The following is a 27,171-nucleotide window of genomic DNA, read 5'->3' as shown; positions in this document are numbered from 1 at the left end:
TAATTTATAGAAAACTAATAAGGAAAGAATTAATTTTAGAAGCAACAAGAAGGATTAGAACATTTATGAAGAGACTTAAAGATGATTACATTTCCAGTGTATGAATTGCTGACATTAATTATTTCTGGCTTATCACTATCCAACTATAGAATGCAAAAATCTTAATATAGTGTCCTAGTCCTCAGAACATATCTGATATAGAGGTTTACCATGGTGTCGTGACATTGGACAAATAATCCAGAGACCGAGGGCAATGGCCTGGGGACCCGGGTTCTAATCCCACCACGGCAGATGGTGAAATTCAGTTCAATAATAATCTAGAATTAAAATTCTAAAGATGCTTATGAAACTATTACAGGACCCATTCGCCACTTGCGGGAATCCCAATGGCCCGCTGAATAGGGCGTCGGGGCTAAGCATTTCCAATCCACCTGGCCTACCTCGCCGGCTCCACTCAGGTTCCTGACCAGCGAATCTCACCTGGGAGATGCTGCCAGCAACGATGGGAAACAATCCTGTTTTCCCACAAGCGGGAGCACTTGAGTGCAAATGGATGTACTGCACCCATTGCCAATTGTCGTACTCCATCTGGTTCACTAACATCCTTTAGCTAAGGAACTCTGCTGTCATAACCTAGTCTGGCCTAACATGTGACTTCAGGTCCACAGCAATGTGGTTGACTCTTAAATACTCCCTGAAATAGCCTAGCAAGCAACAGTTGAAGGGTAATTAGGGATGGGACTTAAATGGTGGCCCAGCCAGCAACATCTACTTCCCATGAACAAATTTCTAAAAACATTTTCAGAAGGTACCTTTACAGTTTATTCTGATTGTAATGAAAGACTCTAATGAACATCATTGACCCAAAATCTGATCTCTCTCCACAGATGTATCCCAACCTGCTGAGCAATTTCACCATTTTCTTTTTATTTCAGAATTCCACCATCCACAGTATTTTGATTTTGTGTTGCTCTGATCACAATTATGGTCAGTATCTCCTAGAAATGTTCTGGGATTTAAATTTGCCAACTCAAATTGGGTGACTGCAAAGCAGCAGCCCATTTTGTGTGTGAAGCGTTAAAATGTTTAAAGTTTATTTATTAGTGTCACAAGTAGGCTTACATTAACATTGCAATTAAGTTACTGGGATCCTGGGACGTCCTACAGTGTTTCACAGTCAGTGAAGCACATATTGAAGAATAGTCACTGGTGTAATGTAGGAAATATCAGAGCCAAGTTGCAAACAGCAATGATCTGATTAATCTATTTTTCAGTGATTTATTTATTAGTGTCACAAGTAGACTTACATTAACACTGCAATGAAGTTACTGTGAAAATCCCCCAGTCGCCACACTCCGGTGCCTGTTCAGGTACACTAAGAGAGAATTTAGTATGGCCAATGCTAACCTAACCAACACGTCTTTCAGACAGTGGGAGGAAACCGGAGCACTTGGAGGAAACCCATGCAGACACGGGGAGAATTTTCAAACTCCACACAGACAGTGACCCAAGCCGGGAATCAAACCCAGGTCCCTGGCACTGTGAGGCAGCAGTGCTAACCACTGTGCCACTGTGCCGCCCATGCCACCGTGGACTGTCCATTCACTATTGTCCACTTTGAGTTATTGTCCAAGGTGAATTCATAGTCCTCTTAGTGAGAATTATTAGCGCATTTTCAAATGAGGCCGGAGTCTGCTGATTTTGTTTTTCTACCAATAATGACTCGAAAAATGCTTTAGAATTCTGTCTATGTCTGATTTGGAGTTACCGAGGTCGAAATATTCCAAGTATGTAGCCTCAAGTGTCATTCTGTTTCGTGTAAGAACTGAAACAGCTGTTGAAACAAAGCGCACTGAATCACATTAAACTATTCAGGAATGCAAATTGGAAATCAAGTAGCAAACAGATCCACACTTCAAGTATGGATGGGAATTCGATTGACATTCTCGACCTTAACATGGTTTATGAGGAAGGGACAAGTAATTATGCAAATCTACCACCAAAATCCCAATAATCTGATCAGAATTTATCTGTCTTTGGGTTTTCATATGGTTCAGAGTAGAATTATGGAGCTCTGTAAAAGTGTACCTTTCTCAGAGAGAGCGATGTCCCTTCTTGCTGTGAGGCTCGTTTGTAGAAGCTGCTCCATTTTGGTTGTCAGGTTTGAAACATTCTGCGCGATCGCTTGAATTTTCTCCATCAACCCGGCAGGCTGGAAACTAAGAAAGAAGTTCACTTTTGAACTATTAGCATGAATTTGGTTTTGAACAAAGGATAAAGTATCTTATGTTTAATGAGTAAAATATATCACACAGTAATCACCTCTGGACCTTTGAGATTCAATAGAGGAATGTACACTTTAGACTTAAGCTTTAGACCTGGATTCTGGATAAATTTATATCATATCCATAGGGCTATAAATGAGCAAATATTTTAATGATGAATGATAAGGTAATAGTCATGAATCTTCAATTTGTCATTCAAAGATTACTGATAAAACAGCATTCTCAATAAAATACAATAGAAAGACCAGTCCTGTGGATAATAATAGAAGGGGTTTATCAGTGTTGAAACAAACTTTTCATAATCAGCAGTCTGACGAGCAGCTGTGGAGAGAGAATAGAGCCAACGTTTCGAGTCTGGACAACCCTTCGTCAGAGCTGAAGACAATAGAAAATAGGATGAGATTTCTACTGCTAGTGTGGGGGTGGGGGGAATTGACAAAGGTGTCATAGACAAAGGGACAAAGGGAATTTAAATGGTTAAGAAGGGTGCTGATAGTGGCCCACTAAGAGATCAGAATGTGTAAATGGCAGAGCAAAGGTAAGCAGAGGCCCTGATTTTCCTGGCACGGCCGCCCCGGGAATCGGGGTAGGTGAGGCTCGCAGAACGGCATTCCCCGTTAGCCTCGGTCGCGATCTTGAGCCTCGGGCGCCAATGCCGGTAAAATCAGGGCCAGAGTGTTAAAGGACAACCTGAGACATGAAACAGAGGGTCCTAGTGGGGTGGGGAGGGGGCGGGGACGGTGGGAGGGGGACCTTGGTGGAATGTGGCGGGAAACACGATGGAAAGTGAAATTTTTTTAAAGTGGAAAAATGAAATGATGGAAGAAATGATTATTTTCTGAGTAATAAATTTAAATTTTATTAACATTAATATTTTCAAAAACTTCAATTTCTTCCATTGTTTAATTTTCCCGCTTTTGGAAAATATAGTTTTCCATCTTGTTCTCCCCCCCCCCCACCCCACAGTCTCCTCTCCCCCCCCCCCCCCACAGTCTCCTCTCCCCCCTCACTCCACTAGGGTCTTTTGTTAAATGTCTCAGGCTGTCCTTTGACACTCTGCTTATCTTTGTTCTGCTATTTACATATTCTGATCTCTTAATGGCCGCTATCAGCACCCTTCTTAGCCATGATCACCACCATTTACATTCCTTTTGTCTTTTTGTTTATGACATCTTGTCAATCCCCGCCCCTACCACTCTAACAGTATAGATCCCGTCCTATTTTCTATTGTCTTCAGCTCTGATGAAGGGTCATCCAGACTTGAAAGGTTGGGTCTATTCTCTCTCCACAGATGTTGTCAGATCTGCTGAGATTTTCCAGCATTTTCTGTTCATGTTTCAGATTCCAGCATCCGCAGTAACTTGCTTTTATTTTCAAAATCAGTATTGGATTTTAAGAACATAAGACATAGGGAGATGAGATTGGCCATTCGTACTTGCTCCGGCGTTCAATAGACCATGGCTGATGTCCTACTCAATCCTTCCCACACATTCACCACATCTCATGATCCCAATTTTAACCCAGCGTCCATGCACTCAATCTCCCCACAGCAAGAATGGGGCAGGTGAGTGGTTAAAACTGAGAAAATGAATTTCCCCAGTCTGGTCTGGCCCAACTGTCATTTCAACTCCAGAGTTAATTGAGGTCGGAAACGCACCCACCTGAAACAGGCCGGTACCTCATGAATGAATTCAAATAGGGGGTCTCACAATGTTGGTTGAACCCTGAATCATCAAACCTGGGTCCCTGGCACTGTGAGGCAGCAGTGCTAACCACTCTGCCACCGTGCCACCTTAAAGAAGATCTTTGGGAATGGGAGGGACAGAAGGAATAAAAAAAGAGTAGTTGTGTACTAAATTCTGGGTCATCAGCCAGGTAAACAACAACTGCAATGTTTATTCACCTATAACTCTGATAAAGAGGTTTGCAGCCTCATGGCTGCTTATCAGTGCCTGAGAAGGTTCTGGAACAGATATCTGAGCTCACCAGGTTGATCCCCCACCCTGTTCCTCGATTGATCTCTGGGTCATGTGATCCTTATCATAGAATCATACAGTGTAGAAGAGGCCCTTCGGCCCATCAAGCCTGCACCGACACGCGAGAAATACGTGAAATCTCACTTAATACCATTTACCAGCATTTGGGCCATTGCCTTGAATGTTATGACGTGCCCAGTTACTCTGCCTTACTCTGCAGATTAATCCTTAAAAGAACAATCACCACAACTTAGCTGTTTGTCTTCTGGCAATGGAAAAGCTGGGGGCAGGGGTGGAAGCACATCTGCTCTTACTTGGATGCCAAAGGCAGTCCCAGTAAAATGGCACAAGGCACTACTATCCAAAACATAAACGTAGCTTATGTATTCAACTCAAAGAGTCCTCCATCAGTTGCAGGATAATAATCATGCATAATCTTTCACTTTTACAGAAAGTGAGGGCTTAAGCAATGGTCCACAATGGAACAACATGTGGCCACTCCAGGATGGGGGTAACTTTTATAGGGCTAACAGGAGTGGAATTCTCTCCTTTCCTCCATACAAAATACTGCAGCTCCACAAAGTTTACCATCTATTCCAGGCATTGTGCATGTTTGGAACAATCCAATTTCCCACCCATGGATGCAGAAAGTTTCCTGCGAGTCATCATTGAGTAACTGGTAGCTCACCCGAGACCTGGACCCAAGAGCTCTTAGCATTTCCTGAAACTGGCATCAAGCAGCCAATGCAACAGTTCTGTCGAGCATACGGTTATTGTAAACAGAGGTTAAAAATCACCCTTAATACCTCTTTAAACTTGATCAAGCTGGTATCACTGTTAGCCTCATCCACAAGTGTGATCGGAAAGGCTAAAATTTAGCCAGACAAATGCTTTAATTTGGTTTACAGATAAACATAGCTAAATGCCACGTTATATCTTCTGGCTGTGATCTGTTTCAGGTTTATTGGCTGTGTCACAGAACATGCTGTACCTAGCTGCTTCACAGTTAGATGAATTACCCCACATTAACTGAATGCTTAAGGGCTAAACTGTTATCACTGACTAAAACTCAATGTCCTACCAAGGACTCATTAGAATATAACCGACAGTAAACCTGCTAATGATCAGTCTACACAAGTTTTGAAGCTGTCAAGTTTATTACCACTATTAAAATATTGTTGCCATGGGCACAACGATCAAACATTCCTAATGATTACCATTTAGCAGGTATCTGTAAATTATATTTTGTATTGGACTGAAATCAACTTTAAATGAGACCTCTACGATACTGTGATACAACTATCAACTTTTATTCTTTATCTTTCAGCATTTTTGTGCTCATTATGAGATTTAAATATTGTCCTCCTTATGCGTACTTACAGTAGCAAGTCTTAGAGGAAGAGTTTGAAGTAAGCTGCTTGATTTTCTGCTAAGTTGAGGAACAAAGCTCCCCTCTCAATCAGATAGACTCAGAAGAATTCATACATACAAACCCTTCCTAGCCCATCAGTCTAGCAATTTTATTGGGCGTGTTTCGATTACCCTTGCATCAGTAGATGTGCCGTTAGTAAGCTGGTCAGGAAAGCTTATTCGCAAGATCAGTAGGTTTCATGGAAAAATGAACAGAATTATGAAATACAAATTTCAAAACCCTGGCAGAAACAGCAGTAAATCCCATTTGATAGGAACGCTGTTTGATTTTTTCATCAATGAATGCAACATATTAATAAATTATTTGGATTGGGAATGCAAACCCCAAAATAATGATAAAAATGCCAGAGTCCCATGTAATAAAACAGAATTCTACTTATCCAGTCACTGATAAACAATAACCAGTTAATTTGTGATTCGATCAGGTGACTTTTATGTAACTGTGGTGCATGTGTAGCTAGATGCAGATTTGTTAGTTAACAATAACAAGGAGGAGGTCTTGTGGTATTATCGCTAGACTATTAATCCAGAAACTCAGCTAATGCTCTGGGGACCTGGTTTCAATGGCAGATGGTGGAATTCGAATTCAATAAAAATTATCTGGAATTAAGAATATACCAATGACCATGAAACCATTGCAGATTGTCGGAAAAACCCATTTAGTTCACTAATGTCCTTTAGGGAAGGAAATCTGCCGTACTTATCTGGTCTGGCCTACATGTGACTCCAGAAAACTGCCCTCAGGCAACTGGGGATGGGCAATAAATGCTGGCCAGCCAAAGACAGTGAGAAGTTTAACAACACCAGGTTAAAGTCCAACAGGTTTATTTGGACTGTTGGACTTGGTTGGACCTGTTGGACCTGTTGGACTTTAACCTGGTGTTGTTAAACTTCTTACTGTGTTTACCCCAGTCCAACGCCGGCATCTCCACATCAGCCAATGACAGCTATTTCCCATGAATAAATCAAAAGAAAACAGCTGCTTGGAGGAATGCTGGATTTTGTAGTAAGGGAGAGGGAGGGATGTATACACAAATCTTTAGTGTCATGTTGACTGTCAGTTGTGGTTCAGTTGGTAGTGGTTTGATTCCCATCTGGAATAATATTCGGATGTCTGTTCTGGTATCTTGTGGTCTTACCTGTATTAGAAAGGTTTCTCTCGAAAATGTTGGAAAACCTCAGCAGATCTGGCAGCATATGTAAGGAGAGAAAAGAGCCGACGCTCCGAGTCCAGATGACCCTTTGTCAAAGCTTGGTTTCAGATTCGAGCATCCGCAGTAATTTTACTATATAGCAATCCAAAGACCCAGGGTAATATTCCATGGCAGATGGTGAAATTTGATTTCAATTAAAACAAAAAAGAAATTTGGAATTAAAAGTCTAATGATGACCTTGAAACCATTGTCGATGATCGTAAAAACCCATCTGGTTCACTAATGTCCTTTAGGGAAAGAAATCTGCCATCCTTACCAGGTCTGGCCTACATGTGACTCCAGAGTCACAGCACTGTGGTTGACTCTTAAATGTCCTTCCAAAGGCAATTATAGGTGGGCAATAATTGCTGGCCCAGCCAGCAACAGCCACAGTGATACTCACGTCCCATGAAGAATAAAAAAAATTCTCCAGATAGCATTCTTGCCTCCGAGTCAGAAGGTTGTTGGTGTATTTTCAGTGCAGAGACTTGGGTACAAAGCTCTTGGCTGATACTCCAGTACAGCACTGAGAATATAGCACACTGCGAGAGTCAGAGTCAACTTTTTGATAAGATTTTAAACTGAGGCCCCGTCTTTCCTTTCACTGAAAGCAAAAGGCCCCATGACATTATTCTGAAGAACAGCAGTGGAGTTATCCCCTGACTAGGATTTATCCCTCAATCAACAACACAAAAATAGATTATCTGGTCATTATCACATTGTTATTTGTGGAAAGTGCTGCGAGCCTAGCTTTCCTGCATTTCAAGAGTGAGAACACATGAAAAGTACATCATTCAGCACAAAGCACTAGGAGCATCCGACAGTTATAAATGTGTTTTTCTCATTTTGCGACATTCATAAGCATTTGAATTTGCATTTAAAAAAATTATTTGCCATGTGCAGATAGTGTAAGTCCGAGACTAAAACCTTTTGGGTGCAATCTGACCAGCCGTTCACACCACGTTCCAGCTGCAGCAAAGTCGGAGAACTTGGCGCCCAGCCAAATCTCCATTCACTGCAGTGGGATGAGAAAATCTCGTCAGTGTGAATGGCCATAACATCCGGCCAAATGCGAACCTCTTTTGTCAGTAAAAGAAGAATTAAGTTCACAAAGAGAGCTGAACCAACTGATTTTGGAAATGTTTGAGATAGATTTGACTGCTGATTGCCTTAGGTTGAAGAATTCCGCTCCTGTGAAGCTGTGGTAAACAGGGAAGGGTGCCTTTACCTCAGTGGAAGTCAGAAGCATTACTCACGCAATTGGAATAACTCAAAACAGAACCTGAGCTGAAAAACATACAACTGATTCATTTATAAAGCTAAGCAATGGTGAAAGATTGAGATCAATTGGAGAGTAAAAGATGATATAAGTGTTCATGGAATCATAGAACGTACGGCACGGAGACAGGCCCTTCAGCCCAAACTGGTCCATGCCGATCAAAAAGCCCATCTAAGCTAACCCCATTTGCCTGTATTTGGCCCATATCCCTCTAAACCTTTCCTATCCATGTATCTGTCCAAATGCTTTTTAAATGCTGTCAATGTCCCTGCCTCAACCATTTCCTCTGGTGACTCATTCCACATACGTACCACCCTCCGTTGTAAAAAAAGTTGCTCCTCAGATTCCCATTAATTTTTTTCTCCTCTTAACTTAAACCTATGCCCTCTAGTTCTCGATTCACCAACCCTGGGAAAAAGAGTGAGTGCATTCACCCTATCCATGCCTCTCATGATCTTATACACCTCTATAAGATCATCCCTCAGTCTCCTATGCTCCAAAGAAAAATGTCCTAGTCTGTCCAGTCTCTCCCTATAACTCAATACCTTGAGCCATGGCAACATCCTTGTAAATCTCTTCTGCACTCTCTCCAGTTTAATAACATCTTTCCTATAGCAAAGGTGACCAAAACCGAACACAATACGCCAGGTGCAGCCTGTGCAGGTACAACTGCAACATAACTTCCCAACTTCTATACTCAATGCCCTGACTGATGAAGGCCAGCATGCCAAAAGCCTTCTTCACTGCCCTATCTACCTGTGACTCCACCTTTAGAGAACCATGCACCTGAACTCCAACGTCCCTCTGTTCCACGATACTCCCTAAGGTCCTACCATTCACAGTGAAAATCCTACCTTGATTTGACTTTCCAAAATGCCAGAAAGAAATAATCTGAATATTTACTTTAAAACTGTAAAAAGCAAAAAAAAAAATGCAAGGTAGCAATTTGTAAGAAACCAGTGGGTGGTTCATTTGTCAACTGGTCCATTACTTGACTTTCTTGAATTGGACATCTACCTTTACATTCTAATGTACTTTAAATATAATAATTTGTCAGCTAGATGATTAATTACCAGAACTGGGGAATATTTATCAAATGCCGTTTAAAGTGTTGGAATGCAGTGATGCATAAAATCTTTGTGTGTGATGGTATTGACTTTTCTGAGTTTAAAAAGCACTGTTGGTGAACAACTCAGGGACGGTACTTTTATCTGATTCATGCTATTTCGGTGAGGGAATGCTCAAGGTAAACTTGGGATGATACATAGGAACATCGGAATTAAGAGCAGATATAGACCATTCAGCCCTTCATGCCCGTTCTGCCATTCAGTCAGGTCATGGCTGATACCTTCCTGATCTCAAATCCACCTCCCTACCTGTTCCCCATATCCCTTTAACCCGTTTTTAAAAAAAATCAGAAATATATCTATCTCCTTCTTGAAGCCATTTAATGATTCAGGCTCCACCGTGCTGTGGGACAGCGAGTTCCACAAATTCGCCACCCTTTGCAAGAAGTAGTTCCTCCTCATCTTAGTTTTAAATCTACCACCTCTCAGCCTATATCTGTTCTAGATTGCCCCATAAGAGGAAATGTTCGGGCTGCGTTTACTCAATCAATCCCTTTTAGTATTTTATATACCTCAATCAGATCCCCTTTCATCCTTATAAACTCCAGCGAGTGTAAGTCCAAGCTGTTTAATATCTCCTCATAGGTCAAATAATCAAAGCTTGGGGGGGGAGGGGACTTTACAGGATGGACTGTTGGATGATGGTCAGGGGGAGCAGGTGTTGGGGTTTCAAGAGCCCTCACTTCAAAAGCCTCCAAAGTTGATTTTAGTTGTGTGGTGGACCTCAGTTGTGCCTTTGTCCTATATGGACCACCGTTGTGTGCTTGTCATACCTGGACACATCCCCTTCCAGTTTGGTTCCTCCCCTCGGCACCTAGTATAAAGGTGGCTGTCTCCTCCCCCTTGTTCAGTCCAGGTTGGTTATTTGTTGGGATTTGCTCCTGATTCTGTTGTGAATAAAAGCCTACACTTGTATTGGCACACCGGTAGTCTTTCGCCTTATTGATAGTGCATCAAGTTGCCTAGGAGTTAGAAGCATTGACCTTTTATCAGCAACCATTCAGAAATGGCAAACAGATTTGGAACAATTTATCTCCGTCGCTTCAAAACTTTGTGCGATGGGGTTAGGCACAACTTTCTCCACGATAAAATCTGGAAATCTGAAATAAAAACAGAAAGTGCTGGTAATTCTCAATAGGTCCAGGCAGTATCTGTGGACAGGAAAGCAAGTTAATGTTCTGAAGATGACCCCACATTTGACTCAAAACGTTAACTCCATTTCTCCACAGACGCTGCCGGGCCTGCTGAATATTTCCAGCACTTTGTTTTTATACCATTCGTCCCAATTTGATTCAAACATGGGTTTGCTCTTTCTTAATAACCCATATAGAAAAACATAAAAACATAGAAGATAGGAGCAGGAGGAGGCCATTTGGACCTTCGAGCCTGCTCCGCCATTCATTACGATCATGGCTGATCATCCAACTCAAGAACCTAATCCTGCTTTCTCCCCATAACCTTTGATCCCATTTGCCCCAAGTGCTATATCCAGCTGCCTCTTGAATACATTCAATGTTTTGGCATCAACGACTTCTTGTGGTAATGAATTCCACAGGCTCACCACTCTGAGGGTGAAGAAATGTCTCCTCACCTCCCTCCTAAATGGTCTACCCTGAATCCTCAGACTGTGACCCCTGGTTCTGGACTCCCCCCACCATTGGGAATATCCTCCCTGCGTCTACAGTTACATCCAAACGTACATGGAAAAGGTGGCATGAGTGAATATCTAGAATGCTGTTTTAAAATGCTACTATTGCCTTCTGTGGATCCACTGAAACAACATAATTGAGTTTTGATTTTGATTATATTAAATCTGTGTTAGCCAAAAAGCCCAAAGTGAAAGTTCAGCAATATTTTAATTAGTTTTAGCAATTTAATGACCCGAAGGTATGCAGTATCACATATCACTTACCATTTGACTGAATAATTGGTACGGTAAGCTAATTAGGAAGTTATCAAGCTTGCACATTGTCAATATATTAATTGAGTTTGGATGTTCCTGCAGAAGGATTGTGTTAATCAGCACTGAAGTTCAGTACCACAAATGCAAGCTTTTATATTTAAGTGTCACCATAAGACTAAGAAGTCTCGCTTTCAAAACGGAACCCACAACATGCATTTACATTTCATTTGATCACAAGTGGCTCATGCAAAATCTGTACCTAATCTTTGGTTAGGAATTGGCAAATTGCAAAACTGGAGTGAATAAAATAACACAACAGTCTTATCATAATTTGGAACTATTCTAATCATAAAACGATTGCATCTGTATTCCCACTTGCTATGATTATTCTTTTCTACAAGTCTTGGACTTAGTGAAAACAAAATTGGTTCAATTTGTTTAAAAATACCCACAGATAAGACAATGTTTGAGAGAACATTGAACGGGATTCTTGAGAACCACAATGATTTCAAATTTATAGACATTCAAATCTCAGAGTGAAGCCTCGCACACCAAATGGAATAAATTCTTTGCATTCTAAAATGTATAAACTACATCAAAGTGTATATAATATCTAATAAAATCTTAGGAAATATGAATATATTCTATAAAGTGAAATCCATCATTTTGATATTATGATATTATGAGGAGAGTTGCTGAAGAACTACATAAAACATTTGCATTCTTTTTGATGACTGGGGAATTTTGTTGTTTTAAAATATTTGTCCAGAAGTCTGGCTGTCGATCTAAATTATTAGCTGGTGGAAGCCATTTCAAAGGGTAGGTGTTAATGTCAGTGTTAGGGTGTCAGATCAGAAACTCCAAGGTATATTATGAAGTCAGACTAGGCCTAACAATTTTCTATTTTGGTACAAATATGAGGAAAGGATTCTTCACCTTAGGAGTGATTCCACTGTCAAATTAGGGATTTTTGAAAATCAAAACAAGCTTTATTCATAACATAGTTTAAGTGTAACTCTAACAAAATGAAGCAATTTAACTCTTAATGCTTGAACAATCTTTAAACAAGAAACAAAACAACTCTTAACTTATCACTGGTCTGTTCCAGGTAAGCAATATTCCTCTAATAGACTTAAACCCCATTTTAAAATATCGTTAGCAAATCCAAGTATACTTGTTCTGACTTGGGTTAACAGCTTTGGAGCTTCCAGAGAGACTTTGTAAAGCGAGAGAGAGAGAGACATACAGAGCTGCCTGAAGGCTACTATCTTTAAACAGCCCTCTCCAGCAACTGCCTTCATTTTTGAAAATGAAAATGAAACTGTTTTTTATTGCTGCAAACCTAGCTCATCCCATTAACTTAACATCACATGATTTAGTCAACCTAGTCTGAAACCCCAGGAGAACTTAACTAAGCAAAGAGGCATTAACTCTACAAAGTAACACGTTCCTAACTAAAATGAGCTATTTTCCTGCTTTCTCAGCATCCGCTGCATTCCTACCAGACAAACCAATTCCCTTGCAGAAAACCACTGAATCTTAAAGCAGTCCCCCTAAGCATAAAATATATCAATAGCACAGTATCATCACAGTCAGCCCTTGAACTTCAAAGTTGCAAGATATTTTCTTTATCGGGAAAAAAATCTTTAATATTTCCAAGATGTCCACAGGACATCAAATAGGTGTTTTACTGGCAGTGCTATTGGAGTCGGAGTTAGAGAGATACGCATTTTATGTTATTTTTTTCAGGATAGCTTCAGAGGGATTAGAAGCTGTATCGTGGGCTGCATTGCATCAAATCAGCAGTTGGCCTAAACCCGTGAGAGATTGACTCAAATCCGAGACTAGTGACAGTGAACGTTGAGACACAAGGGATCATATGTCAAGAGTAAGTTTTACATTAGGTGTTAGATTAGGAGAAGCACTTGCGTTGTTTTTGGTATTTTGAGAAAAATAAATCCACTGTTTGTATTTAATACTGTTGATTTATCGGTTTATGGTTCAGTAAATCCGACTAGTTATTTATAGCCTGCTCCAGTTTGATAGAGTTTATTCTTTTGCCTTCCAGTTGAGGAGGCATGTGATACATCCTCGTGGATGGGTAAGTCTCGAGTGCTTTAAGAATTCAAGCTGGTAAATGTAATACACAATGCTTCATGGCTCAGTGCATAAGGGAAGCTGCAAAAGTCAGTGCTCGTTGTGACCAGGTATTCATTAATAACACCAATAAGATGGAAAAAATGGAAGTCATAACACCTCTGGGGGACAGTGACTACAGAATGATCAAGTTTAACATGATCTGGAATACAATTACACCAAAAGAAAACAGAAGCTAGGCTTATAACTTTATGAAAGCTGAATTCAAAGAGATGAGGAAAGCATTGAGACAAATGGCCTGGATCGAGATTTAATAACATTTGAGTGGAAGACAAATGGAATACCTTTAAAACAACAAGGCATCACATACAACATAAATAGATATACAAAACCAACAAACTCAGACTAAACGAATACGAGTTGAAATGGATTAACAAACAGATTAAAAGTGAAATAACAAGGACAAATTATCTCTGCAATTTTTACAGGCTGAAAGGCGAAAGGGCTCATTGGGCTGAATAAAAGACCAATTAGAAATTAAATGAGACATTTGGAAAAATAATATAAGTGTTGAGGCAAGACAGAGCAGGAAGAAATTCTCATAGTAGTAAAGAAAGATGAGTGCCTGAAAAAATGGAATAGGTTACAGTGGCACAGTGGTTAGCAGTGCTACCTCACAGCGCCAGGGACCTGGGTTCAATTCCAGCCTTGGGTGACTGTCTGTGTGGAGTTTGCCCATTCTCCCTGTGTCAGTATGGGTTTCCTCCAGGTGCTCTGGTTTCCTCCCACTGTCCAAAGATGTGCAGATTAGGTTGATTAGACATGCTACATTTCCCATAGTGTCAGAGGGATTAGCAGGGTAAATGCATGGGGTTACGGGATAGGACTTGGGTGGAATTCTTGTCGGTGCAGGCTCGAATGGACTCCTTTTGCACTGTAAGGATTCAAGAATTTAAATGAGCAGAGGCCCATAGCTCAGGGGGAGGCCATTTGGCCAACAGTGGCTCTGCTAGCTCTCTGAAAGAGCCATCAATTTGTCACACTCTTTCTTTATGGCTCAGCACATCTTTTGCTTTTTCTAAGTAAAGGTTCAATTCCTTTTTGAAAATTACCCTTGAATCAGTTCCTGCCACTGTTACAGGCAATGCATTCATGAAAATAACAAACACACTAAATCAAAATAATTTTTCTTATCTCTCCCATGGCTTTTCTTAAAGTTAAAGTTAAAGTTTATTTATTAGTCATAAGTAGGCTGACATTAACACTGCAATGCAGTTACTGTGAAAATCCCCTAGTCACCACACTCCGGCACCTGTTCGGGTACACTAAGGGGCAATTTAGCATGGCCACCTAACCTACACATCTTTGGACTGTGGGAGGAAACCTGGAGGAAACTGTGGTGATATAAACAGGGCCTAGTTTTAAGGCTGATAAAATTGGATATCCTAAATTAAAGAATTGGGCACATTGAAATCAAACACAGTCAAACCTCAGGCAGGCCAATTGTACAATACACAAATGTGTCTGGGCCTGACCCATCAACCACCCATCAAAGGTCGTTACACTCTACTTGAGACTTAGCAGGAGATAATGGCACCTCATTGAAATGCATCGGTCTATTGTTAGAAGCCCAGATCGGGCCAGACTTTCTGTCACCAAGAGTTCCTGTAAATACCTTATCTGATAACAAGTTCAACAACATGGAGATGGACACCTGGGGGGCGGACCCTGGTGTCCTGTCAGGCAGACATCAAGAAACCTGGGGGGCGGACCCTGGTGTCCTGTCAGGCAGACATCAAGAAACCCACTGGGTATTGGAACCCCCTCCTGGGACCTCATTGGCCGGAAGCCAGAGAAGTTTCTGGAAAGGCAAGCAGGCTGGGGATAAAGGGACACACTCAGAGGCACACTGCAGCGAAGACTCGATGAGTGAGGCAGTTGTGACCATTCGGAAGACTGACCAGAGAAGGAAGGAAGGAAGAAGCTGCCATCAAGACTCACCTTCATGACGACAGACCAGAGGGACTCAGAGAATCGGGCCTGTAGTTTAACCAAACCATCTTTACGGGTAGTATACTTGAATCTGGGGTATCCTCTCGTTTTATGTGGGTAATTTAAGGGTTAATAGTGTTATTATTAATAAACTTGTTGAACCTTTACTTGTGTTTGTCCTTTGTCCACCTTGCAAATAAGGGCACCGGGGTAAAACCTTGGAGTAAGTAAACTGGTTGAAAGTATCTGAGAATTAACAGGTACAACAAAACCCATGCTGACATGGGGGAACTGTTGCTAAGTTTGCAGATGATACAAAGATATGTAGAGGGACAGGTAGTATTGAGGAAGCGGGGGGCTTCAGAAGGACTTGGACAGGTGAGGAGAGTGGACAAAGAAGTGGCAGATGGAATACAATGTGGAAAAGTGTGGGGTTTGCACTTTGGAAGGAAGAATGGAGGCATAGACTATTTTCTAAATGGGAAAATGTTTAGGAAATCAGAAATACAAAGGGACTTGGGAGTCATTGTTCAAGATTCTCTTAAGATTAACGCGCAGGTTCAGTCGGTTGTTAGGAAGGCAAATGCAATGTTAGCATTCATGTCGAGAGGGCGAGAATACAAGAGCAAGGATGTACTTCTGAGGCTGTACAAGGCTCTGGTCAGACCCCATTTGGAGTATTGTGAGCAGTTCTGGGCCCCATATCTAAGGAAGGATGTGCTGGCCTTGGAAAGGATCCAGAGGAGGTTCACAAGAATGATCCCTGGAATAAAGAGCTTGTCGTATGAGGAATGGTTGAGGACTCTAGGTCTGTACTCGTTGGAGTTTAGAAGGATGAGGGGAGATCTTATTGAAACGTACAGGATCCTGCGAGGCCTGGATAGAGTGGACGTGGAGAGGATGTTTCCACTGATAGGAAAAACTAGAACCAGAGGGCACAACTTCAGGCTAAAGGGGCGATCCTTTAAAACAGAGATGAGGAAGAATTTCTTCAACCAGAGCGTGGTGAATCTGTGGAACTCTGCTGCAGAAGGCTGCGGAGGCCAGGTCACTGAGTGTCTTTAAGACAGAGATAGATAGGTTCTTGATTAATAAGGGGATCAGGGGTTATGGGGAAAAGGCAGGAGAAAAAAATCAGAGCAGACTCGATGGGCCGAGTGGCCTAATTCTGCTCCTACGTCGTATAGTCTTATGGTCTTATGGAATGTGCAAACTCCACACAGACAGTGACCCAAGCCGGGAATCGAGCCCGGGTCCCTGGCGCTGCGAGGCAGCAGTGCTAACCACTATGCCACCCCTTGCCGATTATTAAAATCCTCTGGTGGCCAACCCGACCAGCGAACACAGATTCTGTCCATTTAATCTATCAAAAACCCCCGCATAATTTTGAATACTTCTACTAAATCTTTTCTTTAAGGAGAAGAATTCCAGTTTCTCTCATCTCACCACAGATCTGAAACAGCAGAGGCTGCACCTTCCCAGTCTGGAGCTTTGGAGTCAGAAGGTGGCGAAGTATGCATGAAATATATTCTGAAGAGATGACAGTGCTAAGTTGGGTAGCACCAATATCAGGCTCAGGGAATGTGTTGTGAGTTTATCCCTTGCTCATTTAAAAGTAATGGAGTCAGCTCAAACACCCGTTAATTTTAATAATTGTGGCACGCAACTAGTGCTGAACATAATGTTCAGAGGCTGCACAGCTTAGCAGGAGGATAAGTTCCCGTAAGGCCAGCAGCACTAAACGCTAACCTGTATTACCTAAAAAGCTAGATTGTACCTCTAAAAGCCAGGGTGCATTCTGACTGCAGCTGAGTCTGAAAGTCCTCGAAAGCTGGAAGACCTGGAGGAAGGGACAGAAATGGCAGTGCAGGCTCCAAGATATTCAGACGCTGTACAGGAGATCTGGGTATAAGAGGCTAAAACATGGAGAGGGGCTCTGTTGCCTTATTTTGATTTGATTTGATTTATTTTTGTCACATGTATTAGTATACAGTGAAAAGTATTGTTTCTTGCGCGCTATACAGACAAAACATACTGTTCATAGAGAAGGAAAGGAGAGCATGCAGAATATGGTGTTACAGTCATGGCTAAGGTGTAGAGAAAGATCAACTTAATGCGAGGTAGGTCCATTCAAAAGTCTGATGGCAATAGGGAAGAAACTGTTCAAGAGTCGGTTGATATGTGACCTCACTTCTCGACAACTCGGAGGTAGTGGTGGGGGCAGGTGGCTATGTCAACATCACCAGCCTAACCCAAAGTAGTGATTGCAGTGCAAGAGGTTCAATGACCTTACATAAGGTCAAGGTCAGTGAATGCACCTTCACGTTCCATGTCCTACCAACAGCTCCATTAGTTTCACACACTGCTCTATTCATCATTCTCCTGCCACTCACCTACCAGCAGCACATATCTATACACTTCACCTCACTCTCACGCACTTAGCACTGCTGGAAGTTGCACCTTCACATCTCACAGTTCACACACACTACCAGCTATTCAAGCGTGGCAGACACAGCTGCCAAGCACATGACACTGCAAGCACCAACACACTTCCCTCCCCTATGCAGTACAAGATGGTCCACAATAGTAGGCAGCAGCAGCTATTGAGCTGTGGGCAGGCATGGCTGCATGCCCTTACCGCCGTGGAAGATACAGTGATGAGTATTAAACTCCAGAAGTCCTGTTGATATAGGGGAACACTGGAGCCAATTCAATCTTTGATCTAATTATGGAGTTAAACTTTACAAGCACACACATCTTAACTTGATTGCATACAATTTCACTGAGTATAGGAACTCAAGCAATATGCCTTCCATATGCAAATAATTAAACTCAATTCTTCCACAATTAACTATGGAGCAATTGGGACATTTGTTGCTAAGACACTATCTCCATTGAAGCCATTGGGATGCCGCCATGTTTTATCGAATGCATTCTCTCACAATCCACTTCACTGTCATCCCACAATCTGTTTATGATGTACAAGTTGCCAATGTGTTTTTTTTCCAATCTCTTTCTTCACACCGATTTTTCCCTTGTGTTATCTTTAAAATCTGTATTGATCTGTAGAGGTATGGCTGGGATGAAGGAGCAGCATATTAAATTTAACCTTTTATTGTTTAATAAATGTTTGATTCTTTTGTTAAATGTTAATGGCAATCCTGTGACTCTGTTCATCCGTATTTCTAAACAAAAAATAAAAGTTAGGATCTATGAAGCCGGGTTCCATGCTTGTCCAGTAGTAACATCAGCTGGGATTGTAATACTATAAGGATATACGAACGTATCGGGTAGCAAAATTGGGAACAGTTGAGCAATGGAGATCTAGGGTGGGATTTTCCAGCCGCGCTCGCTCCAAGAGTGGAAAATCCCAGCGGAGGTCAACGGACCTTTCCATGGTCTGCCCCTCGCCCACTCCCGAGGCGGGCGGAATGGGAAAATTCTCCATGTGGAATTTCATTTAGGTGAGCCGGTGTCTGATGATACATTTACAGACAGCCTGTCCGAAAGGTGGATGTGTCAGTTTTCTCTACCCATCCTCCTCCCTCTTTTTCTCATCTTCCTCTCGAGGTTTTCACTGAATCCTTGGGGCATTGAGCTGTAACAGACTGCCACCAATTAGTACACTCGCTGCGGTGAGTACTGTGGGGTTCCTTCTGAGAGAACTAAACATAGTGGCTGAAAGCTTGCTATATCAGTGGTGGGCACAAAATGAATCAGTCATGAGCTCTGCCAGGACAATGGGGATTCACCATGATGTGTTAAGCGTGGGTGTACACTCATTAAACAGGAAGTGAGTGGGACCCTTTGTGCTTTCAATAGATATCAGAAACTTGGTGCACACAAAACCTGGTGACTTCAGTTCATGACTCCCTGCACCATGGGGAAGCTACTATCCTGGTAAAGCCAAGTGCATGTTCCTACTGCTTCTCTCTGTTTGGACAGATGCCAATATTGTCTCCTGTGCTGGTGTAGAGATCCTCTGTCACCTCTCGGATGCAGCAGTGAATGCTGAACAGCCTGTTGGTTGCTCTGTCTTCTTTTCCAGTCTCAAATTAATTGCTGGTGTAAAGGTTCAAGGCCACGGTCAGTTTGGTGGTCAGGGACAGCGATATGCTAACTCTGTTCTGAGGCTGCAGGCTTGGTTCCAAGAGACGACACATTCCTGTAGCCACCTTCTCAGTGAAAGGCGATGGCTGAATGCATTGCTTCTTGCTTAGATGCAGGTGGAAAAAGTGCTGCCTGATGACTCCAGGTGGAATAGGCTTCCAGCTGAGATGCCTGCTGGCTCTCTGCAAGCAGCTTGTCACTTTCTTGTCTCTGTTTGATCTTCATATGCTGCTGTAATCCAAGGAAGCAGCAAGTATAGCCCCCATGACTGGGAGCAAGTGATGTACTCAGCATTTGTGCTCAACTTGCAATAGCAACCAATACCATCCCAAAGTCCAGTATTAACCCCTGCAGACTTTACCAACTTTTCTGAATATAGACCGGTGGTCACGTGAGAACATGATGATGTGGCAACAGAAGAGGTCACATAGTGGGGTGCAGGCAGAGCACAAGTATTGTATATAGCTGTTGAGCTCAGGAATAAACTACCTTTGTTGGAAGTCCTTGTTGTCGGTGATTTAGGGAACCCACAACTTTCTAAGCTGAACTCCTCCAGACACTCAGTACTTCCACAAGCTCAGCAAGCACCAGTAGATAGCAATAAGTAACTAACCTGCAGGTTGGATGATGTTCCCTTTAAATAGTGCTGGTGGGGGGATGGGGGGTGGTGGGGAGGGGTCCCTTGTGCTGCTAAAAACATGTTTGTTGACTGGTCAGGGTCAAATCAGAATGAGAACATTACAAACCATGTTACAATTCAAAAGATTCATTAGCTGTCAATCAGTTCATGACATCTTGAGCTCCTGAAAAGCATTAACTTTTTTTTCTTATGCAAACAGATTTGAAATGTAAGACCATTAACTGGCTAAAAGTGAATCATCTGAAAATGTGGTTAATTACCTTTTCATTTTATATACATGGTCCTTTACAGCTTTATTGCTCGTTCTACAACAATAATAGTCCAGAACTACTCTAGGCTCTGGAAGGAACTGTTGCAGACAGAAATTACTGAGGCAAAATGACAAATTTGTTTTAAGAAATAGTTTAGTGAAATATTGTTCACTGGTTCATATTGCCACTTTAAGTGCCATTTTGTTGAAGAACATACATACTTAGAAAGAAAATAAAGTAATTTATGTTCCTAAAGTTCAAATAGTTTTGCCGTCCATTTGTTCAAAATCAGTGCAACATGTAAAACAAAACTAAACCTATATTTATATACAAATAAGTTTAAATTTATTTATTAGTGTCACAAGTAGGCTTACATTAACAATGCAATTAATTTTTCTGTGAAAATCCCCTAGTCACCACAGTCCGGCATTTATTTGGATGCACTGAGGGAGAATTTAGCATGGCCAATCCACCTAACCAGCACATCTTTCGGACTGTGGCCGGAGCACCCGGAGGAAACCCACACAGACATGGGGAGAATGTGCAAACTCCACACAGACAGTGGCCCAAGCTGGGAATCGAACCCTTGTCCCTGGTGCTGTAAAGCAGCAGCGCTAACCATTATGCCACAATGCCGCCCCATAAATACATAAATATCCTGCGAAGGGGAATTACTCTTTCATAATTTTGTGGATCTCTGAAACTTCAGGAAACCCAATGAATGTATTGCCAAATAAAGGTTTACACCATCACTGTCCACTGATTCACCATTTCTGAAATGGTTGGTACTATGCACATAAACCGAGATCATTTCTCACTCTTTAAGCTGGGTGGCTGTGCTCTCAGAACCTATAAAAGGTAGATTCTCAGAATAGGAAATTACCTTTATCGGCTTGGAGCATTTTTCTTCCATATTATTCAACAAACGCATGTTTGCATTTGCAGAAGTTGTTTTCTTATGGAAACATAATTTAAAATAAAATAATGATCAGCCCATTAACATTGGACAATACGAATTGAAAGAAAAAGTAGTGAACCAGCTAAATGAACCAGGTAACCTTGAAATGTGAGGCGTAATTTGATTGAGAGTTGAACAAATGATCACTTTGACAGTAAGCTCAATGAACATTTTAACCTGTGTCCCAGACAAAGATTTAATTGCCCACATCAAATAATAGCTCCAGGGCTGTAATTGAGCCAATCATGTGAGCTGCCAGTAAAGAATAAAATCAGAAAGGTATTTGAGGATAAAGGTGAACAGGCATTAGTCTGAATTATTACTCTATATGGTGAGAGAAAGAACATGGTACACAAATAAAGGCTGGCAGTACCAATGGTGTAAATGTAAACCTTTTTCCAGTGTCCTATGCTTGACCCAAATGTCCCTTGGTTAGATGATTTGCAACATTGGCAGATGGAGGAATATGGAGGGGAAGGGGGAGGGGGGGTGCAATCTTCCCAAAATGTCAAAAAAGTCTGAAGAATGGTTTCACTCCAGTATTTTCAGCGAGCTACCCTGCGCAACTTTCCCACACTCTGCCAATTTTTGGCACTTGAGAATTTCATGCCGGTAAGGCGGGGTGGAGGGGCCAATGCTCACCAGGAAGCTGGCTGCAGATTACTCATGGTGCAATTGCACTGGGTGATTGGGGTGCCTGCACAATGGCACCATGTAAACCATGTAAATCATGACATTAATATTTAAATCAGCTTCGCTCCCTTTTTGGGTGCAAAGCCGACTGCACACTGGCAAGGCAGGGCCAGGTGGCTTTCGGCACTAGACCGGCTTTCATCCAGTGTGAATGCCTCACATGCTATCTTCCCGGCCCATTGTGCCAATTGACTGGCACAATGGGTCGGAAAGCTGGTGCCCAGGGAGTGAATTGGATTCAGGCGTAAGCACAAAATCTGGCAACAAATTGGCCACCTATTTTAAAGCCAACTAATTTTCTTTTCCATTGAAGCTACCACTGCAGGTAAATCTCATTCCCGCGGATTAACAATTGGAACCAGAAATGGCATCTTGAACGGAAAGCGAATGGCATTCACAACTCACTAAGCCCTGACAAAATCTCAATAGAAACCAGAAGCTTCAAAAATTATAGATTATAAACTGAGGTAAAAGTGTGACCTTAATGAGTGTAATACCTTTGATGTGAGAATTTGAAAGCTTTATTGTATTTCTTTCACAAACAAGTCTTGTGTGACAGAGGTTCTGCTGAACCGATTGCAGTGAAGTTCAAACAATATTAATTTCATGCATGGATTCTCCATATTCTACTGAAAAATAACCAAGAGCACTCCCTCACCATTTAAACAAAAGAGAAACTCGCTCCTACAACCCAGTTGAGATTTCCTATTAATCCAACTCAACAAGTAGCCCAAAAAACTGCCAGTGAGACAAATACATCAGGTCTCGTTCTGTGGGGTCTCCCTCATCCACATTCACACTCAACAATTATTTGCTCAGTAACATATGCAAAAGTAGTCTATAAAAATAAAGCTGCCTTGTAAGCCATAAATGTTAAGCTATATCTGTTCCACATGGTGGGTAAAATGGATGCTGCCCCAGAGGTCACGTGACTCAGAGGTCATTTGAACATGGCAAGCAACATTGCGCAACAGGCAACTGTGCAGAAAGGCATTTCTCTAAACACCTCCCTTCTCGTAAAAAAGGAATAAAACAACAACATTGCATGTAGATATCATTTACAGATGCAAGTTATCCATGTACACAATCCACAAAGAAAGTAATCACGTGGGAACAGAAAACTGTTCATTCTCGCCTGTCTCACTTTTGTCTGCATCTGCACGTGCCTGAAAACATACGGCGGCAGAATTTTGTGGCCCTTCCTGCCGGCAGGATCTTTCGGTTCTGTCAAGGACGACCTCCCCTGTGACGGGTACCCTGGCGACACTTAGCGGTGAGCAATGCAGATAGCCATCAACTTCTACAGGACAGGAAGATCCTGCTGGTGGCCAATGGTGAGATAGCTCTGCTGCCAGAAAACCTAATGCGGTGGGTGTGGGGGTGGGGAGGGGAGCAGAACATCTCAGCCAAAGGGGGCGATCTTGCCTTCTCATCCCACCGGTTGATGGGCGGGGCGAATCAGTAAGATCGCGAGAGAGGCAAAAAATCAACTTCATTTCTCATCTCTCATGATCTTATCGGGCCCCGATTCCCGGTGAGATCATACCCGGGAAGGAGGTGGGGGGCCGGCCGATTGACCAGGCCAGGACGGGACAGGGTGGGGTGGGGGGGGGGTGTTCGGCCGGGACGGGACTGGGGGTGGTGGGGGCAATCGTCATGGATGCCAGCGGTCATGGCGTGGGAAGCAGGTGCTCTCCAGGGTTGGAGGTGACTGACACAGAATAGAGAGAGATCTGTGCATGCACCATTGCACCCTCTACTGTGAGCTGCCAGCTTTCCTGCCCCATCCCCCTGCTGGTGGGAAATCGTTTGTGCATTATTTTTTGCACAGACTGGCATGATACTGGACTAGTGGCCTCGCCCAAAAAAATGGATCTGAAACTTTCCCGTTTTTACGCTCGTTCGGGACTTAAAGTTTTTCTTCGGTGGGATTGCCCCTATAATCTTTAAAGTGGTCAGCTCTTCGAATGGCACGTGTGTGGGTTGTTATTGATCAGTCACCTATCCGTTGTCCCTCTCTGGGAAATACTGTTACCATGGCGAGTGTTGCTTGCTGTTCCATTGCATTTGTTGAAGGCAGCTGATCTCTGGGACCGACGGTCATTTTGTTCTTTGCTCAGTTGGTGGAATCAACTCTTTCTCATTAGCTCTCTGCTGTGAGGAAGCAGCTTCTCCGGTTTCACGTATTTGTCTGTGGTTGCAGCAATATATCGAGTCATTCATCTTCCCCGTGTATGATTTCAGGAGGTAACTGTTTTATACAGCGTCCAAGTTGTCAAACTATTGCCAAGTGTGTTGAAGGTTTGCACCCTCAGCTTTCCAGATGTTTTCGCTGCTACCAGGCTGCTAATCCAGTCTGAAGGAATTACCATTTTCTCGATTGCTCCCATCTTTTCAAGCTCCTCTATCTTGTCTTTCAGGCTGGACTTGAGGGCAGCTGGAACTCTCCTTAGAAGATACAGAGGCGGTCTCACACTCTCATCTACTTCAAGATAATATTCACCGAGGGGACAGTCAGGACCGGTAAAAGTGCTTTTGCACTGTCAGGATCTGTTCAGCAGACAGTGGCTTGGTGCTCTGTGAAACACTGCAAATCTATTCATGTACATGGAGGGTTACCAGTCCAAGCTTCTGAATTGTTACAACTGAGATAGGATATTTTGTTTAGTGTCTATTATCTAGAACTATAGATTTTCTTGCCATTGTATTGAGCCCCCTTGGGGTGAGTAGCGTTCCATCATAAAGCCTCAACTTTACCTTCAATGGCTTCATTTTTGGGTAAGGGTAACCATTGTGAGCCATGTCACAGGTCTCTGAAGCTCATGGTGTAGCACTGGTGTCTATCTGACACTTCACATTGACTTGATGTTCTCGTACAGGCAACCAGGTACAAAATCCTTCCTCCAAATAATACGCAATCTTTTCTTGTTCCAGTTCAAAAGATAGAACTGACGCCATTGCCAGACCAATGGGTATGAAGTGAGTTTCTTCACGGCACACAATGCAATGGCACAAAATAGCCTGGGAAGTGGTGAGAGGATGTCCTCTACTCACAGCACAGATTTGCACACATTCGTGAATGGACACACTCATTCAAATACCTGTTGCTATCAAAGCAAAACAAAATCAAGCACTGCTGCTAAGACTGCAGGAAATAAAGAGAAATTTGATTTATATGATCCCAATAGACCTGAAACTGATTAAAGAAATCAATCATAGAAAATCATAGAAACCCTACAATGCAGAAGGGGGTCATTTGGCCTATCAAATCTGCACTGGCTCTCCAACACAGCATCTTACCCAGGCCCTAACCCTATTTTTCTGTAATCCCATGTATTTATCCCACTAATCCCCCTAACCTACACATTTTGGGACACTGGCAATTTGGCATGGCCAATCCACCTAACCTGCAGATCTTTGGACTGTGGTGGGAGCACCTGGAGGACACCATACAGACACAAGAAGAACATGCAAATTCCACACAAACAGTCTCCCAAGGTTGGAATTGAACCCGGGTCCCCTGGGCTGTGAGAAAGCAGTGCTAACCACTGTGCCGCCAAGATACAATGTGATATTGAACCATGTTTATCTCAAAGGCAAATTTCAGGATTTCTTATGTTGTCTCAAAGTGCTTCACTGCCAATGAAGTAATTCTGAAGTAAAAAACAGAAAACCCTGGGAAAAGCAGGGTAGGCAGCAACCGTGGAGAGGGAAGCAGAATTAATGTTGGAGATTGTTAACGCTTTATCAAAACTTAAGGTACTTTTGGAATATAGCCACTCTTGTTTGTAGCAAACATGGCAGCTAATATGTACTCAACAATGTCTCAACAACAGAATCTCCAACAAGCTAAATGGCCATTTTCTTTCCTATTTGGTGATATGGGATGAGAGAAGAAAGTTTGTCATGCCAGGTGAGTGCCACTGACCTTTTCTGAAATGAGCAATTGGATTTTTTTAAAAATCTGTTTCAGGGCAGTGGGCAGCATGGTGGCACAGTGGTTAGCACTGCTGCCTCACAGCGCCAGGGACCCGAGTTCGATTCCCACCTTGGGTCACTGTCTGTATGGAGTCTGCACATTCTCCCTGTGTCTGCGTGAGTTTCCTCTGGGTGCTCTGGTTTCCTCTCTGTGGTGAACCATCGTTGGTTCCCACTGGATAGTACTGAGCCAGGGGCTGGCCAGTACTACAAGGATGTACATATGTTACTGTTGGGTTGTGCTAATGTTGCTGTTGGAGTTAGGGTGGGGTTGTTACACCTTTGTACTGTAGTGTTGTGGCACATCCCAGTCGGGCTCCGCCTCCTGGGAGAGGTATAAGAGTCCCTGCTCTGGCCGGGACCCCTTCAGTCTGGGATAGTGTATATAAGTTCTGGCAGCTTCGTTACAGTAAATAAAAACCTTTCATTTACTGAGCTTCAGGCCTCGTGTTTGAGTAGCGCATCACTCTCACAGTCCAAAGATGTACGTGTTCGGTGGATTGGCCATGCTAAATTGCTCCTTAGTGTCAGGCGGACTAGCTGGGGTGAATGCATGGGGTTATGGGGATAGGGCCTGGGTGGGATTGTGGTCGGTGCAGAGTCGATGGGCCAAATGGCCTCCTTCAGTACTGTAGGATTCTATGATTCTGTAGGATTCTATGACAAACAGAGCCTCCATTTAATGGATGTGATTCTCTGGCCGTTCACGCCAGCGGATTCTCTGATCCCACTGCAATGGATGGAGATTTGGCTGAGCATCAAATTCTCTGTCCTGACTTGCAACAGGGGCATGAGCGGCTGGAGAATTCCGGCCATTGTCCCATGATGGCACATCCGACAATGTTGCACTCCTTCGTTACTAAGCCAAAGTTTAGATGATGTGCTCTATCCCAAGAGTGAAATCTGAACTCCAATCCCAAATAAGCCTGTTGTAATTTTCATTGTTAAAGATGTGAAGTATTTTTCTCTGTGAATTATCCTGAACAGCTCTGTGAATAATTTATAAATAAACATATTTATATGTTTGCTGAAGACTAATGCAGAGATGAAAATATGTGTGGTATGTATATTAATCTTCTATAATAGTTTCTGCCATCCTCTGCTGCAGGCTAATGGTCAACATTGCCACCTATCAAAGTGCATAGCTGTGCCTGGACAATGTGATGACAACAACAGGCACGGTATCTTAAGACCATAAGACACAGGAGCAGAATTAGGTCATTCGGCCCATCGAGTCTGCTCCTCCATTCGATCATGG

General features: G+C 42.6%; 1 protein-coding gene across 1 annotated transcript in view; it reads right to left on the bottom strand.

Moving 5' to 3' along the window:
* The window catches only part of mgat5b (alpha-1,6-mannosylglycoprotein 6-beta-N-acetylglucosaminyltransferase B), a 911,118-nt gene that overhangs the window by 523,397 nt on the left and 360,550 nt on the right, over positions 1–27,171 (bottom strand). The window contains 1 exon segment of the mRNA XM_078225993.1: positions 2,120–2,212. Coding sequence (XP_078082119.1) covers positions 2,120–2,212 — 93 coding nt within the window.

Source organism: Mustelus asterias, chromosome 12, assembly GCF_964213995.1.
Source record: "Mustelus asterias chromosome 12, sMusAst1.hap1.1, whole genome shotgun sequence".
In the NCBI taxonomy this organism is placed as follows: Eukaryota; Metazoa; Chordata; class Chondrichthyes; order Carcharhiniformes; family Triakidae; genus Mustelus; species Mustelus asterias.
This window is presented reverse-complemented; position numbering and strand designations above follow the sequence as displayed.